This window comes from Cyrtonyx montezumae, unplaced genomic scaffold, assembly GCF_038088225.1.
Source record: "Cyrtonyx montezumae isolate F1298 unplaced genomic scaffold, pur_monq_1.0 scaffold_11, whole genome shotgun sequence".
Lineage (NCBI taxonomy): Eukaryota > Metazoa > Chordata > Aves > Galliformes > Odontophoridae > Cyrtonyx > Cyrtonyx montezumae.
In genome coordinates, this window is record NW_027071837.1 from 2350674 (window position 1) to 2368652 (window position 17979).

General features: G+C 57.7%; 1 protein-coding gene across 2 annotated transcripts in view; it reads right to left on the minus strand.

The window, feature by feature from the left end:
- Positions 1 to 17979, minus strand: part of DLG3 (discs large MAGUK scaffold protein 3) — a 40402-nt gene that overhangs the window by 16279 nt on the left and 6144 nt on the right. For both annotated transcript variants that reach the window (XM_065729363.1, XM_065729361.1), the window contains exons 2-10: positions 13064 to 13117; positions 8166 to 8216; positions 5992 to 6116; positions 5426 to 5595; positions 5076 to 5212; positions 4826 to 4970; positions 4513 to 4672; positions 2134 to 2290; positions 1918 to 2020 (exon numbers count right to left, since the gene is read on the minus strand). In XM_065729363.1, coding sequence (XP_065585435.1) covers positions 1918 to 2020; positions 2134 to 2290; positions 4513 to 4672; positions 4826 to 4970; positions 5076 to 5212; positions 5426 to 5595; positions 5992 to 6116; positions 8166 to 8216; positions 13064 to 13117 — 1102 coding nt within the window. The remainder of the gene's footprint in view (positions 1 to 1917; positions 2021 to 2133; positions 2291 to 4512; positions 4673 to 4825; positions 4971 to 5075; positions 5213 to 5425; positions 5596 to 5991; positions 6117 to 8165; positions 8217 to 13063; positions 13118 to 17979) is intronic.

Below are 17979 nucleotides of genomic sequence, written 5' to 3' on the forward strand. Positions count from 1 at the left end.
AAGAGCACAAGGGGATAAAGCACCGTTAGAAAGCAGCAGAGAGCAACCCCCAGGCACACACACGAAGCACGGGTGCTACTTCGGGTGCAGGAACCACCTGCACGGGCCGGGCCAGGAGTGCATCCCAGGGACCTGCAAAGCCCACAGTGAGCTCTGTGCCTCGTCCTGAGCACAGCCCTTCTCTGCCCTGAAGTTCGGCCACCAGCCGTGCACGGTGAGCACACAGCGAGCACGCTCTGAGCCGAGCTGCAGCAAAGCGTGGAGACAAAGCAAGCCCTGCAACTCCTGAAAGCCGTGGTGAGGTCTCTGCAGGCCCCTTCCAGCTGCACACTCCACGACCACCCTGAGTTCAGCAAAGCGTATCAAAGCTCTGCTCCATGGGGCTCCAGGAGGCAGAACGGCCAAACCCAGCACTAACAGCAAAGTTCACAGGGAGGGGCACGCAGAGAGAAGGGGCCTTGCAGACAGAGAGGAACGGAGCAGCCTCACCACAGCTCTGTGCTCTCTGCCACCTCCCCAGGGCTCACAGGGCCCCACTGGAAGGGCCCTCACACCCAAGATGGATGGAAGCAGCCTGACAGCTGCACAGAGGTGGGAATGAACCAGAGCACAGCTGGAGCACGCCTGTGCTTCACCTGCAGGAGCCACGCAGCAGCCCCACAGTGCTGCAATAGCACCCGGGTGCTGCTGCACATCGCATCCCAGCCCGAGTCCGGAGGGGTTTCCAAACAATTGGACCCGCGTGACATTGCCAAAGCGCTCTCGTTCACGTCTCCACCAAATCTCAAGTGACGAACGGAGCCAGAAACACGAGAACATTAAGTGCTTCCTGGAAAGAGGGAGAAGAGGAAAAACCAACCAAAAAAAAAAAGAAAGAAAGAAAGAAAGCAAAACAAACAAAACCACACCCACAGCACAACCCCAGCGCGGGGCTTAACGGCTCCGCGCGGACGGGGACATCGAGTGCGGGGACACGCGGCCCCGGGAGCGCGCGGGGCTCAGCGCGGTGCGGGACGAACCGGCGCAGCCCTTTGTCCGCCGCGGGCACCGAGCGGCTCCGCGTCGCCCCGGGGGCTCTGCCCCGTTCCGTGCCCGGGGCGGGCGGCTGCCGGCAGCACCTCCGCCGGGTGAATGAGGCCGGCTCTAACGAAGCGCTGTTGTCAGAGTCACGCCGGGGAGCGGCCCGCGCCCAGCTTGCAGCGCGGCACGGGGATGCTCGCGGCCGCACCGAGAGCCCCCCTCCCCCCAAGGCCCTGCCTGCCCCGCATGCCGGGGGGAGCGGCACACGGGAGGCGGCCCCGTTCCCTCTTTCGGACCCCAAGGGCAGGGAGCTGGAGAGGCCCCAACCGCCGCCACGGCCTCAGCCTCCGACAACGGGCCGCGGTGGGGCCCGTCTCGGAGCCGACCCCATCCCGGCGGGGCCCGGCCATCCCGGCGGGGCCCGGCCATCCCGCCGGCCCCACCCCCGGCGGAGAGAGCCCCGGCACGGGTCGGGAGGAGGGGAGGCGAGAGCCGGGCGGGGGCCGCGCAGCCCCGCTCACCTGCAGGTCGGCGCGGTGGGAGGCGGCGGCAGCCCCCGGCAGCGGCCCCGGAGCCGCCCGGCCCGCACACAAAGCCGCGCAGGCACAGCCGGCGGGACGCCGTCGCTCCGCCCTTCGCCGCGCGGCCCAATCACCGCCCGCATTTCCCTCTGGGCACCGCCTCCCGGCCGCGCTCCGCACCAATCAGCGCCTCGCCGGGCCGCCCCTCCCCGCCCCATTCTCCCGCTCGCTCCGCGCGCCAGCCGCCGCTCCGCCCTCCTCGTTGCGCGCGGAGCCCCGCCCCTCTATTTGCATACAGCGCATCACCCCCTCATTTACACTCAAAAGTCACGCCCACATCGCTCTCATTTGCATACGAGCCCCCGCCCCTCTGTACCTTCGGGCCGGTACTGCGCGATGATGGTCACCGTCTGCCCCGCCCGCTTCAGCGCCGCCGCCGCCTGCTCGTGGGTCGCGTTGCGGAGGTTCACGCCGTTCACCTGCGTGGACAGCGCCGTGCGTGGGCTCAGAGCCCACCTCCCAGCCCGGCCCCGGGCTACCGACACCCCGGCGTCCCTGGAGCGGCTCTGCCCCTGCCCTCCCCGCAGCTCACCGACAGGATGCGGTCTCCCCTCCGCAGCTCCCCGCTGAGGTCGGCGGGGCCTCCGGCCAGGATGAAGGACACGAAGATGCCCTCTCCGTCCTCCCCCCCGACGATGTTGAAGCCCAGGCCGGTGGAGCCTTTGTGCAAGATGATTTTCCGGGGCTCTCTGCAGGGACAGACACGGGGACATCACGGTGGGGTCAATCGTGCCGGGATAGAGGAGACCTCGGGGTGACGCGAGACGGAGCACAGGCAGGGACAGAGTGCCGTGGACGTGCTTGCGTGGCAGAGCACGCGGAGGCACCGGGGACGATGCCGGGACGGGCGGACGCGGCGCGGCCCCGCGTGGCACACGAGCGGCCCCGAATTTTTTGCCGGTGACTTAATCGCGGCTCGGCTCAGACAACAGGCAGGCGCTGCAGCAGCGGCCGCTCCGCACCGCCGCCGTCCTGCGCTCATTTTCAGCTTGGAAAGTAAAAACATCAGCGCCGTCGGAACGACAGACGGCAGCTCCCGGCTCCGGCGGAACGGCACTGCGGCCCCCGGGATCGGGACCGGGGTTGGGTGTCCCGATGGGCTGAGTGTCGCTCGGACGGCTCAGGCGGTCACCTTATAAGGAACATAAAAAGCAGGAGACGGACGGACGGACGCCCAGCCCTGCCCGACCCTCCTGGCTCTCCTCGCGGCCCCTTGCCCCGTGCTGTGTCCCCGTGCCGTACCTCGGCTCGCACTTGCTCCCGTGGCTCTGCCGCTGCCTGGAAGGGGACGGCTGTCCCCGGTAGGACATGGAGGAGGAGACGTTGACGGTGAACATCGTGTCTCCCCGAGCTCTCGCCCCGCGCTGTGTCCCTCTGCTCCCAGCCCGGTGCGGCCGCGGGGTGCGCGGCTTCCCACTGCCATTCCCACCCCCGGGATTTTTATGGAAGCACAGAGGACGGACACTTCGGCGCCTGCTAGACCCTGCAGCCTTAACCCCTTCCTGCCCCAAGCTGCACCGGGGTCACCTCTTCTTCCAGCAGCACTCAGCCCTGGGGTGCGCAGGGGCTTTGGGGGACTGGGGAAACCCCGCTGGGATCGCTGGGATCTGCCACATCCCATGGATGCCACCAGCACTCAGCTCTGGTGCTGAGCCCCAAATCCTCGCTTTGCTGCTGCTTTGGTGTCTGCCTGGGAGCCGGCTCCGTGCGACAGTGCCTGCTGCTGGAGCCCAGCGGTGATGCTGCAGGAGCCAAGGGGAGAAAACAAAGCCCTGGAGAGGTGAATCTCTTATCCCAGCTCTCAGTCACACTGTGTGCTCCAGGCATGCTGGGCAGGATGACGTTCCTGCAGGCGGATCCTGGATGTTGTGGCACTGATACCTCGACCCGAGCGGTGCACGTAGGGTTTGAATTTTGGGGGTCCTTTGTGTAGCCCGGAGTAGGAGTGATGATCCTTGCGGGTCCCTTCCGACTCGAGATATTCTTGGATCCTGTTCTACGCAGCCCATGGTCACAGCAGCACTGAGCCCTCAGCAGGGGAGGAGGCGGCAGCCGGGAGCGGCTCAGCAGCAGTGGGGCCCTGGCAGGGCAGCACCATCCCCTAGTGGCCGCCGGCTCCTGCTGCACTGTGCCCACCGTGCTCCGGGTGTCAGGATGCTCTGATCCCTTCCTGGCCCATAAAGAAGGGCATCAACGCCCCTGGGATCCAATGGGATCAGGGGTCCCCGAGGAAGAGCAGATGGAGTGGTGGCACTGGGAATCAGTCCCTTCTGTGGTGCAGTGCACATGGAGCAAGTGGAGCTCCTGCAGCACTGCATCCTCCGGCGATGCCCGGGCAGCACCTGAATGGCTGCATCCAGAGAGGCCACAGCATGCAGCAGAGTCCAGCTGAGCACCACGAGGTGGGAAATCAATAGGGTGGATGTGACAGCTGGGGCTCTCCGAGAAGACCTGCCTGCCTCCCGCTCTGGGACCCACCAGCACCACAGAATGGGTGGAATGGACCATCCCATCCCTGACAAGGCCACAGAAACTCTGACACCGTGTGACAGCCTTGCTTACAACTGCAGAGCCAGCCCTGCTCCTGACCCCAGCATCAGTCCTGAGCACACAGCCATCCAGCCCTGGACCTGACAGTACCAAAGTGGGCTCAGCACCAGCCCTGGGGCTTGCAGCACCTGGGCTCAGCTGCCCTGAGTTCCTGGGCTCAGTGAGCACAGCAAGAGGAGCTATGGCAGTACCAGGAGCTGTGACCTCCCCCTGGCCCCTCCCTCCCCGCATGGCACCCACAAATGAAGGGTTTCAGCCCCCACAGAGGCTCAGCACATGACAGGATGCGGGGATGGGGTCAGAGGGAGAAAGGGAAGGAGGAGAAGGAGCAGAGATGCGGGTGCCCATTCACGGTTCTCACCTGGTGAAGTCTTCATCCCCAATCATGTGCCGAGGGATGGGCGAGTACCTGGAGGGGGTCACTTGTGGGGGGACGGGGTATGCGGGCTTACTCTCCACTCCACCCAAGTAACCCAGACTGGAGTTATGGCTTATGTGGTTGTCAGCCAAGGCTGAGAAGGCTGCAAAGAGAGGAGATGGGCATCAGGAGCAGGAATTGACCTCAGTGTAGATGTGGAGCCCAGCCTGGCTCCAGCATGGGCCATCCCCATCCCTCTTGTGGACTCCCCCCCCCCAACCATCCCTGCAGTGCCCCAGGGCTGCTCCCTACGTACTGCTGGCGTAGTCGGGAGGAGCGTACATGTCGTTGAGGTGCAGGCTGCCGGGCTTGGCCACTTTCAGGTACACCATGTCCGAGGTGTTCTTCAGCGCAGCCACCGCCTCCTCGTGCCGCACGTCCTGCAGGTTGGTGTTGTTCACCTGCCACAGGGCAAAGGGACAGTGAGAAGATGTCAGACCGATCCTGGGTGGGATGCTGGGAAAGGGGGACGGGGGAGCAGCATGGAGGGGTGGGTTGGGGCTCACCGCCAGCAGCCGGTCCCCGATCTGCAGGCGCCCGTCCTTCTGGGCAGCGCCTCCCTCGATGATCTTGGTGATGTAGATGCTGTTGTCCCCAGGGATGTGCTGGTTCCCAATGCCCCCTGCGATGCTGAAGCCCAGTCCTGGGGATGAGCAGGAGGGGAGGAGAGAGAGGAGGGATGGTTGGCTGCAGCCAACCCCGCTGCCAACCCTGGGCAATGGGACACCTTCTCACTGTGAGCTTTGATGTGGGGCTACCCCACACCCTGCACCCCACAGCATTCCCCATTGTGGCATCCTATCCCGCAGCATCCCACCCCACACCAAGGGGACACCCCACTGCAGTGGGGGCTCACCTTTGGGTCCCTTCATCAGGTTGACCTCCATGATGGTCTCTGGGGGGGGCTGCCGACGCCGCACCACGAGCCGCACCACGGGACCTGCTTCCTTCAGGGCCTCCACTGCTTTGCTGTGCACCACCTCTGAGACATCCACGTCGTTGACCCGCAGCACGCAGTCATTCACCCTAAGGGCACGGTGTGATCCTGAGCTCCCCAGCACTGCCAGCCCTGTGCCACCACTGTCACCTCCGCCACCCGGACCCTTGCACAAGGGGAGCTGCTTGAGTTGGATGGATTCTGAGCTTTGGGATTTGCCGGGGTCAAAATGTGGGGTGACAGCAAGGTTCCTCCTCAGGGACGAAGGCTATGGGGGGGCAGTCCTCATGCAGGAGAGGGGAGATGGGGAAGGATGGATCCGACACTGGTTGAGAGCCAGAGCCAGGGAGGAGGCAGGATGATGATAGCAGGAGGATGCCTGGAGAAGGGACCCGACCAAAGGGAAGGGGCTGGGAGAGAGCAGGGCTGGGAGCTGTGCAGTGGGACCAGGAGGAGTGGTGACATCCCCAGCCCCGTGCACTCACCCCAAACGTCCATCCATGGCCGCTGCTCCTCCGGGGATGATTTTGGTGATGAAGATGCCGGGATCATCTGGAATGTGAGGGTTGTCAATCCCTCCTGCTATGCTGAAGCCGAGGCCGGAGTTGCCCTGCGGGAAAGCACATGTGGCATCTGTCCCACGCTGTCCCCAAAACCCAGTGAGCCCCTGGGCTGCTCCGTGCAGGCAGCCGCTGTGCAGCCAGGAAAGATGGGTGCTCGTCAGCCCAGCACTCAGTGCTGAGCAGCCAACAGATGGAGCAGGAGCGTGGGAGCTACCAGGACCTCCCTCACCACCACGTCTCTGTGAGAGACTGAGCAGGGGGACGAGGGGGTGGTCCTTGGCGGAGAAACCTCCCTTTGCTGGCGGCTCCCCAGGAGGAGACACCGCCCGCATGGCCCATGCAGAGAAGAGGGGCTTGGGTTGGGTGCTGGCAGCTCCTGCTAGACCACTTTGGGTCCTAAGTGTGACAGATACTCATGGCTCCAAGTATCCCCAGTCGACTCCAGCAGGGCTGCTGCCCACATCTGCTCTAGGGAGGTGTAAGGATGGAGATGGAGCCTTGCTGGGAGGAACGAGAGAGCCCCTGTTCCAGGGCTCGCTGTGTCCCAGCACCAGGGGTACTTCTGCTGCCCAGTCCTTGCTCTCAGGACCCTGCTCTGTCACTCACTTATGGGCACTGCTCCCAGTGCCGTGCTTGATGCAAGTGGACAAATACTGTTTATTTTTTTCTGCTCTGCCTTGGAAATCAGATGGCTTGTTGCCTTGTTTTCTCATGCGGAAGAGCTGACACTTAGTCACATCCTACCATGCCTGCCTCTCATATGCAGCCGTGCTCAGGCCAAGTTCTGTCCAGGCTGCCCAAGGGTGCTGCTCACCCACAGAGGGTGGGGGACCCGTGTGGGGTGGACCCACAGCTGGGATGGCTGCACCCAAGCAAGGGCTCCAAAGGAGGACTCCTGACAATGATGTGTCCAGCTCTGGCCACGATTCAAGAGGTGTTTGTTACTGTTCTGATAATCCAGAAGAAATCAAGTTGAAGGGATTTCTTTGCTGGCACTGGGGCTGCTAGAGATGTGGGGACAACACCTGCAGCAGACACGTGTGCTGCCCATTGACCCACTGCCACGCTCCTCTGCGGCAGCTCCCCAGATGCTGCCACGTTTGCCCTTATCTTTACAGCAAGGACAAGCCCACTGCTCTGGCTGAGGGTTCTCATCCCTTGAACACAATGCTTTCGGCCCTCCAGCGGCCCGGAGCATGCAGCAGCACTCAGCCCAAAAAGGAAGCATCCCCTGGGCACGCTTTGTCAGGCGCAATGGGGAAGCGGTGGGTGAGGCTGCAGCCCCGGATAACCTTCCGTCCACCCACCTCCGTGATGCAGAGCCGAGGGGGAGGAGGGGGATGACTAAAGGAACAGGAGGACGAGTGATGCGTCTTCCCCTGCGCTGCCAGCCAAGCGCGAGGAGGAGGCCCTGCACGGTGCTCCTGGGTACGGGGTGGGATGGGGCACGCAGTGGTGTAGGGACGGACCACGCAGCTCTGCTTTTACCCCACGGGGGTGATGCCTTGGAGCAAAATCTGCTCCATCTTTTCTCACCCTGCGCACAGCCCCTGCTTGACCCTCTGCTCACGTCCCCATCCCCACAACCACCGTTATCCCAACGTCAGCGCTGCGTGGCCGGGATCCCATCGACACAGCAGAAGGTGCAGCCAGGAGCTCTCCCCCCCATCCCCGCCGCAATCCGGGCTGCGAGAAAACCTGTCCTCATTGCTCAGCATCACGGCGCTCGGTGCCTGCGGCGAGGCAGAGCCATCCGCTGGGGCAGGGGGGGGCACGGAGGCGAGAGACAGACCCCCTCCCCCCCCACCCTCCCACTTCGTGCGCGAGCGCAGATTTTCCTGCCTCCATTTTCAAGCAAAGATGGTGACAAAGAACCCCCCCTCCCTCCCAGCTCCGCGCTGGAGGCTGTGCGGAGGCGAGGGTGCGAACGAGAAACCCTCCTCCTCCCTTCTGGAGGGGAGTGCGGGGGGAGCGGAGCGGTGACCCCACCCCCGTGCTGCGGGGGAAGGAGAGCCGGACCCCCCAGAGCCCCAGGGGTGGGCAGCGGAGCCCATCCGCTGTGTGCGTGGGGGGAGGTGCCCACGGGGAGGACTCACCCTTTCCAGGACGATCTCCTCGTATTTGAACATCCCATCGCTGCCGTTCACCTGCGGAGAGGGAGAGAGCGCGTTACGGCCGCACGAACATCCCGGGGTGATGCGGTACTGAGAGTCCACCCCGAAACACGGAATATTTCAGAACGCAGCCCCAGACCTGGGCTGTCAGAAACACGACCCTGCCCCGGAATCAAACCACTCGCTGCTTCTCTCTCTGGGCACGATCCCAAACCCGCTGACTTCAATTCACTTCAGCTCAGCCCTTTTTATTCCCGCAGCTCAATCTGCGAGGCGTGAAAAGGAGCTCCACACAAAGCAACGACGCCTTCATTACCCGGCATGTAATTAACCTCGGGAATTCACTGCTGCGAGAAGCAAGGGGAGGAAGGGAAGGGGCTCATGTACGGTCTGTATGTAATAACAATGCACAACGTGTGGCAGGCATGCAGTGGCACAATGTACATCTCTGGTAGCTTCCATCTCCTACACCTTCGAGCAGCATGGCTTTGTTAACACAGAACTTGGAGCCATCTCTTCTGTTGAACTGGTTGGTCGCAAAGGGAGCTGAGTGCTATACACAGAAGGTGCCCTGCTATAAAAAATGGGATAGCCACGTGAATACTGCATGCCATGCTGCTCCCTGAAAGCAAAAAGGGCTGCAGCTGTAGGCTCTGAAATAGCACACATGAAGTGTGCAGGCCAAAACCTTCCCTTTTCCCCATCCCTACCAACACACAGAAGAAGAAGGTGGCAGCTTCAAAACACTTCATCCGGACACTGCTTTCCCCTGCATGCTCTGGGTCTTCATAGTAGGTCCTAAACAGCTATGGAGACCTCAATATAGAAAAAAAATGCTGAAAAAGCACTTGTATATTTAAAATTGGAAGAGGTTGACTCAAGACTCACACTTGAAGTCCTCTTGGGGGACAAGGGAGCTGGCAGCAGGGCTGCAAGGCATCAGGAACGGGGCTCATGCCACAGAGCAATGTCATGGGTCTGTAGAGAGCTGAGCAATATTGTGGGTTTGCAGCGTGGACATCAGTTGTTGGTTTTTTTTTGGGGGGGGGAGGGGTGATTTCTGTCAGCTCCCAACTGCTGCTGCCACACTCCTGTTCAAGAGTGCCCTTGTCTGGTGCCAGCTCCCAAACTGGGGCTGAACCACTGCTCTTTCCTGTTCTCTGAACATCCATGGGAAGGGAGCACAGGAGGAGAGAAACCATGTTTGAGCAGCACCACATGGCATGACCGTGTCTCCAAGGGTGGCTGTTCTGCCCAACTAAGCACTGCAGCACTGCACAGCAACCCTCCACAATTCCACCTCTTTAGATGCAGGGGACAGAAAACATAATTCTGCCAAAGACATCGAAGAAGGGACAGAAGGAAAATGCGGATTCAAGAGGGAAGCAGTGGTGGCGAGGGAACCTGCAGGGACACACAGTGTGTGTCAGGATGATGGGAGCTCAGCACCAGCAGCCCCAGAGCCTTGCAGGACCTTTATGTCCACTGAGAGTGACAGAAGGAGTCAGGAACTTGGAACGAGGAAGATTCACGTGGGGTGTAAGTGAGAAAAGAAAGCTTTGGGACGTGCTGTTAAGGTATTGAGTTGGACTAGATGACTTTCAAGGGTCCCTTCCAACTCAAATGATTCTATGATCAACAGCTGTGGAAACATCCCGGGGCACAGATGCTGCATCCCTTCGGCTGGCAGCAGCACAGTGCAGGTAGGATGAGACCTCCCCCATCACTGCTCTTCCTCCTCACCCCACCACACTGACTCATACCAACCCCCCCTTGCCACCTCCCTCTCCTGAGCCCCCGGGCAGTTGGTGGGGCTCTGCTTCCCCCCATCTTTCCAGCAACTCAGATTCCTGGCACCCGCCGCTACTACACACGTTGTCCTCTCCGCTTTGGCATTCAATGCTATTGCCACACAGACAGCCATATGCACACCCACGGCCGCAGAGGAACAGCACATACATACCTACAGGATGGGGATGTGCAGAAAACTTTGACAATCTGTGAGCCGCGGGGAGAGCCAGCAGAGCCAGCCCAGAGAGCGGCAGCCGCTCGTGCCGGGAAGCACCGGGGCAGGGACCCACGTCATGGGACACAGGGACACCCCAGGACGTGGCCCCAGTGAAAACCCCTCTCCAAGTGCTGGGGCTGCCCATGCTGAGCAGCATTTTGTGTCATGAAATGGGAAATGTCGGCGTCTGCCTGGCACTGTATGTGCCAGGTGAGCCAAGCCTGGATGTGAAGTTCCTGCTCTGATTACGTCTCCAAAACCCGAACAATAGAGTACCAGTTAATTGCATAAAGAAACCAAATGGAGCCCTTAATATATACCATGTAACCAAGGGAACAAGCCAACAAAGCAAGTGTTCCAGCATAGGAAAACTGAGCACCAGTTACTCATTGACAGCAAAACCCGTCTGTGGCACCCACCAATGTGCCCTGATTGCCCATCCAGCTCTCTGCCAAGCTCCCTCCCAGTCCGGGAGCTGCCTACCTGCTAAGAGCAGTGCAGAGCTGGCACGTGGTGGCTCTCATGTGGGGCTTCTTTGGGTGATGCCCAGCTCCAGGCTTTCACATGGGTGTCCTGAACCATGCCCCTGGGTTGTTGTGGGGCAAGGTGAGCCCGTTCTGCTCACATTTCCCTGAGCACCACTTGCTTAGCTCACAGGAGTCTGGGGCTCCTTGGCTGTTCCCAACACAGCCCAATCCTGAACCCAAACGCTGCTCTGGTTTCAAACAGAATGAAGCCACGGTGTTTGTTCTACGCCCATCCCATGCGGGAAGCCCATCTGAGGACTCAAGGAGAGGCCTTCCCTCCGACCTTCACTTCTCTTTCGTGTTTTGAGCAGCAGGGAAATAGTTAGAAATGATGACATTTAAATCATCAACAGAAGGCTGCAGAGTTAACACTCACACGATAAACAGAAACGAGCACACCTTCCAGTGCTACTGCAAGCTGTCTGCAGGCTCAGCCGGCCAACGCTGCACCGTTGCACGTGGAACGTGGTTTGCCATTTGCTAGCGAGTCAGGGCCAGATTTAGAAGGCAAAGATGGAGTTCCTCAAACCAACCCGAGCAGCTCAAAAGGCTGCAAGGAGAATAACCTGCAGGAAGGGTCATCCTCCTGCTCTCTGAGCCCATGCCTTGCAGCCACCTCGTGAAGGGGACAGCTGTGTGCTGAGTGCAAGTTGGGCACGTGGCTGAGCTCTGATGTGGCCCCAGCAACCATTTGCACACTGATTGGTGAACTGGTTGCAGGTGGATGCTTGTGTGAGCCCAGCTCGACTGCGATGCCTTCAATGCAGCAGGAGCTCGATGAGAACTTGGTTGGATTTTTACAACCCAGGAGCACTGCCTGCAGTGGGGCTCAGCACCAGCTCTGGCAGTGAGCAGGAGGTGGTGCCACATGCTCCTGGGGATGGAGGTGGGTGGACAGAGGGACTGAAATGTGGAGCAGACTTCTTAATAAACAGCCGGGGCCAAATTCAGCCCAGCAGCTAGTCCAATGTAACCAATGGAGCTAGAACAGGAAGGAACTAGACCGCATCCATCTGTTTATCATTAAGGAAAGCATTGAATAGTTAAGTAATTAAAGACTGGAAGATATCACATTAACCCTTCCAGATACTGTACCAACAGGCTTCAGCTTTTGTTTTTGTAAGAGAACACGCTGCCAGACTTGCCATTTCAGAGTGCTCTTCTGCAGAAAGCCCCCACCGTGGCTCCTTTGCTGACCTCTGAAACCAAGGATGGGAGATTCTGAGTTTTGTTTTCCCTGGAACCTTGATCTCCAGGAGGTTGGATGTTAAGAAAGATTTCTTCTCAGAGTGGTGAGGTATTGGCACAGGCTGCCCAGGGAGGTGATGGAATCATCATCCCTGGAGCCATTCAAGGACTGGGTAGATGTTGCACTGAGGGACATGGTTTACAAGTATGTTGGTGATGGGTTGATGGTTGGCCTAGATGACCTTAGTGATCTTTCCAAACTTAATGATTCAGTGAAGTGAGTGGCAGGATGGAGCAGGGCTCACCCTGGCTCCAAAGCAGGGCCACAGTTATGTGGGACACGGGTTCTTCACAAGCTGTTTTCTGGCACTGAATTGGCTGCTTTCTGCACTGCTGTGACATGAATCAGAAGGAAAGAGGGTTTTCAGTCTGGAGTTTGAGCCCAAAAACCCAGCCATAGCCACCAAGAGGCTGCAGGAAGGGAGATCCCTTACAGCACTCCTTGCAGCCACATGCTCTGCCATTCTACGGGCTTGGACAGGAAATCTTTGTAGATGGCAACTCTCCTCTGTCACAACTTGTGTGACGCTGCTGGATCAAGGGCCACTATGCTGAGACAGAAAGCACAGACTCCCTCGTGAGTGCCAGGAGGCTTTGACTCAACATCTGACACCTGCAACTTGTCATGAGGAACGTTCAAACAACAGGAGCGATCCATCCAACTTCAAGTCCAAAGACCAACCAAGCCCTGGCAAACTGTCAACTGAGCTCCCTTCTGGGAGCAGTGCTGCAGATATCCACACTGGCCGCCCTGCTCCTTCCATCCTCCCTGCAGGAATGATTTGCAAATGTTCTGGTAAGGGCTGCAGCAGCTTGCAAACCCTCTCTGCAACAAGCTGAGGATTAGCTCTACAGCAAGTCAAGAGTACCAAATGCACAGTGGCTGCAAACACTCCCATCACCAAGCACTGCTCAGCTGCTGGCAGCCTTGGCTCTGCTCAGCATGGCCCCAGCAGGGTTTGGGGCTGGGATGTGCTGTTGGGATGTACCACAGATACCAGGCTCTTCTGCCACCTTGCTGGGTCCTTTCTGGCCCCTTTGAGCCAAGAAAATGCAGTGTTTGTTGAAAAGAATTGAAACAAAACCAAGAGACTTACAGAGAGCCCTTGTTCCAGCGAGTCTGTGTTCACGATAATGGGAGCAGGGTTGGCCTGTGAGGAGACAAAAGTGGGATGTCACCGAACCCACCCTGCTGTGATGCACGGCCTCATCCCGGCTGTGCCACCACAGCCCTTTCAGGCCAGGCAGAAGAGGGTGGTTTGGGAAGGGCTCTGTTCTTGCCCTTCTTCCATGTGCCCAGCAGCCTGGGCTGGGTATGGGGACACAGCAGGGCTCGGGCATGAGTCCCTTCTTCAGGCCCAGTGTATCCCCAAACAGGCTGCAGCAAAGGAGATAGGCAAGACTGGAAACTGTCCCAGTGTCAGGCCAGATTCGTATTAACACTAGAACTTTAAACCCACATTGCTGAGGGGTTAGGAAAAAGGAAAGTTTGGGAAGGAAGTCCTGTGGGATGGACTTATGGCCAGCAGACCTTATCTGAGGCCTCCAGGCACCTCCCAGCACAGGAGGAACCACCGTCACCTGGAGAGGTGACAGTGTGCAGTCCCCCCATGCTCATTACCCGAGGGTAAACTCTCTGCTCATCACAGTTGGGTAGAAACCATGGGAGGTGAGGAGACAGCAGCTAGGGGATGGGGCCGGAGGCACACGCCTGCAGGGGAATGTGTGAGCAGAAGGCAGGCAGAGGGATCGAAACGCTGGAGGTAGGGAGGGTCCATGGGGAGAGAGGGGCACGGGGAGAGCTTCGGCATCGGTGCTGGAGAGCGGAGCACCCCGGGGCGCAGCGCGGGGGTCCCGCAGTGCCGGGCTGAGCCGGAGCTGTCCAGCACCGCAAGCTCCTGAAGGAGCAGTGTCCTCCCCGCAGCCCCTTCCCATGGAGCGTCCCCAGCTCGGGGAGATCTCTGTCCTCTGAACGAGAAGTGCTAAAAGAAGAGTATACTCAGGCTAATCGCAAGGCTGACGTTTCTCAACAGCGAACAGTGCAAAATTCGGGGGGTGCTGGGCTTGGCAGCATGGGTGGCCACACTGCACGGCCCAACGGCACCGGTGAATCTCTGAGACTTTCTCAGGGGCAGACTACTGCCTCACTGCCCTCCTCTGGTATAGGTTTCCCTGACAAAGGACCACCTCCTCACATCACCCAGAACGGCAGTTTCCACCTTCTCCTGTTTTAGCAGACCGTATTTCTGGACGTTTCACTCTCATGGTTCTGTAGATGTGGGGTCAGCTGAACTGTGTTTCTGATCTTGCCCAGAAAGGTTTAGCTCTCATGAGGATGGAACAGGAGGTAGTTAATTTGATTTATTCAGATACCTTCTGATCTTTCCAGCAGCTGTAACTATTGGTTACAAAACCGTAGTTTTTATGGCAATTAATTCTCTAGCTCAGGGAAATATGACCACTTCCAAGCTCTCCTGCCAAACCACTCCCACACACGTAAGAGAATCATAATTTTCAGGTCCAGTGTCTTGGGATCTCCATGGCCCAGAAGCAGTGTTAAGCTGGGAATATCCCCTCTCTGGTAGTGCACAGTCCTTGTATTTAATCCAGATAATTTGTGAGATAGCATATATTAAACCTGGCACTGGCTTTTATTAGTCCCCAGTGCAATTCTAGGAAGGGATTCCACATTTCAAGGCAAAAAAAACCCAGCACTTTTACTGCCAGCAATTAACAAACGGTGGATGTTTGAACCTTGGTGTGCCAGAGGCCAGCTCTTATTAGATGAGTTTCCAGGAAGGATGTAGAAGAGGCAGTCTAACTAAATGCAGTCTGTCACGTGCCCCATGATTTATGACATTAATTCAACTCTGCAAATGATGGGGAGAAGTGCTCTGTATGATAATGCCACAGAGGCTTTTGCAGGTCTAGCTTGAGTCCTTCAGCGAGCCCCACTGCAGTCTCTTTGTTGAATTACTAATAGCCCACAAATCACACATCACATCGCCTCGCTCACACAGTGGTGAGCCCTAAGGACATATTTTGTCTAGCCTGCTCGTTGCGCACTGAGCATCTTTGCAGCCATTCCACACTAGTGACTTTTACATCTCAAAATACTGCTAGGAGCACAATTTCCCACTCAGGCTCCAGATGGGACCCGGGAGATGCTGAATGCAAGTGGCTGCTTAAAACAAAGTCACACATGGGCTGAAGGAATATAGACCAGGAAATCCCCATTTGCCTCCTGTGGCCAGCCATTCCAGATACTATGAGGAAGGCATTTGGATTGTAGCCCTGACTTCCACTTGCAAATATTCCAAGATTTGCACCTTTCCTGGTAGTAAAGTCTCCTCTTCTCTGAGCCTCCAGAGAGCAGAGAGATCTTGAATCTTGACCTTCAAGCCTCGTTCCCCTCCACTGCTATTCCTTTCAGCTCCTGTTGCTGCCCAGATTTTCCCAACAGCTGTCCTCTGCCTCGCTGGCTTTGCGCCTGGATCAATCTCTCTGCATATGTGCAGTGACCCCCTCACTCCACAAGGTCCTCCTTGAGTCCCACCTTCCCTGCAGCCTTCCAACACAGAGCGTGAGGACTTGTGCAGCCTGCTGGAAGGGGTCTTGGGCACCTCCAGCTCTGCTGGGTTTTGGTGCTCATGCTGTGGCGAGGGGCTCGGACCTCTTTTCATTTGTAAACCTCCAAGCACCAACAGGGCTCAGTAAATAATAATAGTGTGATGAAGCATTTTAGATGGAAGAGATCTGACAGCCCTCATTGAATGTGACCTGAATGCACAGCCCCGTTTCCTCTCTTCCCTGCATGCAGCAACCCCCTGTTCCTTAGGGCATAAATTACTTACCATTCCCTATAGAATTGAGGGCATGGTTAATTCACCAGCACATTCCCGCTGCCCAGCAAAAACAAAATGACAATCTCTTTCCTACCCTGGCTGGCAGAGGGCTCGGTCAGTGTGCCTGCCTGATGGAGGAAGGCAGAGGGTGTCAGCCCAGGGGCACGACACCAGTCACCTGTGGGCAGTGCTGTTAGTGCATCACCCCATCTAATTCATTTCTGTTGATACCATTTGCTGGGACGAGGATAGGATTTGGAAAACGTGACCATTTTCCAAAACTTCCAACTTGAAAGAAAAGCTGCAATTAAATGCAAATGGAGGAGGTTCGTTAGCGTGCTACAGAGGGAGGGAGCCTCATCCTGCAGCGTTCCCATGAGGACTGGGTTGGTTCTGAACTGGCAGCCCATGCTGTTCCCCCCGTGTTCACATCCCCCACAGATCCAGCACAGGGTCGGGGATTATGCTCCTCATCCAGACACAATAAAAATGCTGCAGACTGCTGAGACCTGTGGCAACTGGACTGTGTCCAGACACAAACCCATCTCTATCACAGCCAGCACTGGGACTGAAGCAGGAGCTCCCAGAGCTGACAAACCCCAGTCTGCAGGAGGGCTGTGTGCCCCAGGTGCCATGTATAAAGGGATGCAGAGTGCAGAGTGACTGTGACTCTGGGCCTGTGCACAAGAAGCTGGGCATTAACTTGTCTGCTTGACTTCTACAGCTTCCCCAGAATGGATCAGACTGAGAAGTTAATCTGCCCTTCTGCATGCTTTGCTTTACATCGTGTCAGGTATAATCACAACATGTAGAAGGAAATAGTTCTGGAAATACAGAAACTTGCACTCATAAAAACAGCTCCTGGAGCAGAGGCCAGACGTGGAGATGCCCAACAGGAGCATCTAGGCAAGGTGGACAGATGGACATCCATTTTGCTTCTTTGCCAAAGGTGTAAAATCTGAGGGAGACCCATGCATGTGCAGCAAGAACAGCTGCCCTGTGTCAGGGCCCTGCTGTGAGCACACGGCTCCTGGCACGAGTGGACACTGGGGAGCAGCTCAGGCACAGGATATGTAAAGAGAGGGGTCACAATGTGCTAATGAAGGGATGTCAGTGGGGCGAGCCCAGGTCCTGGCAGCGCAGCACTGCCTACGTGCACTGCAGCTCACTCTGATCAGGGCTGACACATTCATCTGTTCCGCGCCAGGCGATCCTGCCCTGTGCACAGACACTGCTCCTCCCAGCACCAACAGGGAGCTCAAAACTACACAGCATCTCCCAAAGCACCCGAGGTGGGCTGGCCATGTGCAATTTGCCTACATCTCAACACCACATCTGTGCTTTTGGTCTTCCTGCCTCTCCAATTCTCAAGGGCAGAGGTAACACAGCATCGGCAGAGGGTCCCTCTCCCAGCTCTCTCCGGCCGCAAAATGGGTGGGCCAAGGGGTGGGACAGGGAAGCAAGGAAAGCAAAACACGGGCTGAAAGCTTCTGGAGGCTGTAGAATGCCATGGCCAGGGATGAGCCTCCCTTCCCTTTCACCAGGCCACACAAAATATCTCTTTTTCCACTTTTATTGCCCATTGGCACTGCTTGGGCTGAGTCCCTCCCATTAAACCCCCAAAGAGGACTGCATACTAACCCCGTGCCCTCCCTCTGTGGGCTCAAAGCACCACGGACATCCCAGGACCTGAAAGCTCTGTGGTCACAAGGATTGCTGGCAAAGCCACGGAACTGCCCAGAGCGAACACAAGCAGCTACTGAGGGTTTAATCTTTGTTTTGGTGCTTTTTTTTTATAGGAGTATGCTTAAATAGGAACTGGAAAAAGCCTTCACTCAGTGGGAAGAGAAGAAAGCCTCCCCAGACAGAAGCTCTGTGGAGTTTCAGTTTCTATTTAGAAGCCATTAAGGCTGGCGTGTTCATGCCTGGATCTTAGACGTCCTGTTCCAGGCTCTGGCCGCTAAAATAAGCGACCCAATTTGCAAAAGTGCTGGGCTGCAACAGCTTCCTTCTGACCTGGAGCTGCCAAATAAAATCGACTCAACTCTTATTTTATTTTATTTTTTTTTGTTGGCAGAGTTATCATCTCAAAGATCTGCATGATTTTCAGACAAATACATATATGTAAGGGAAGGGAGGGCCAATAAGGACAGTATTACGGATTTCTT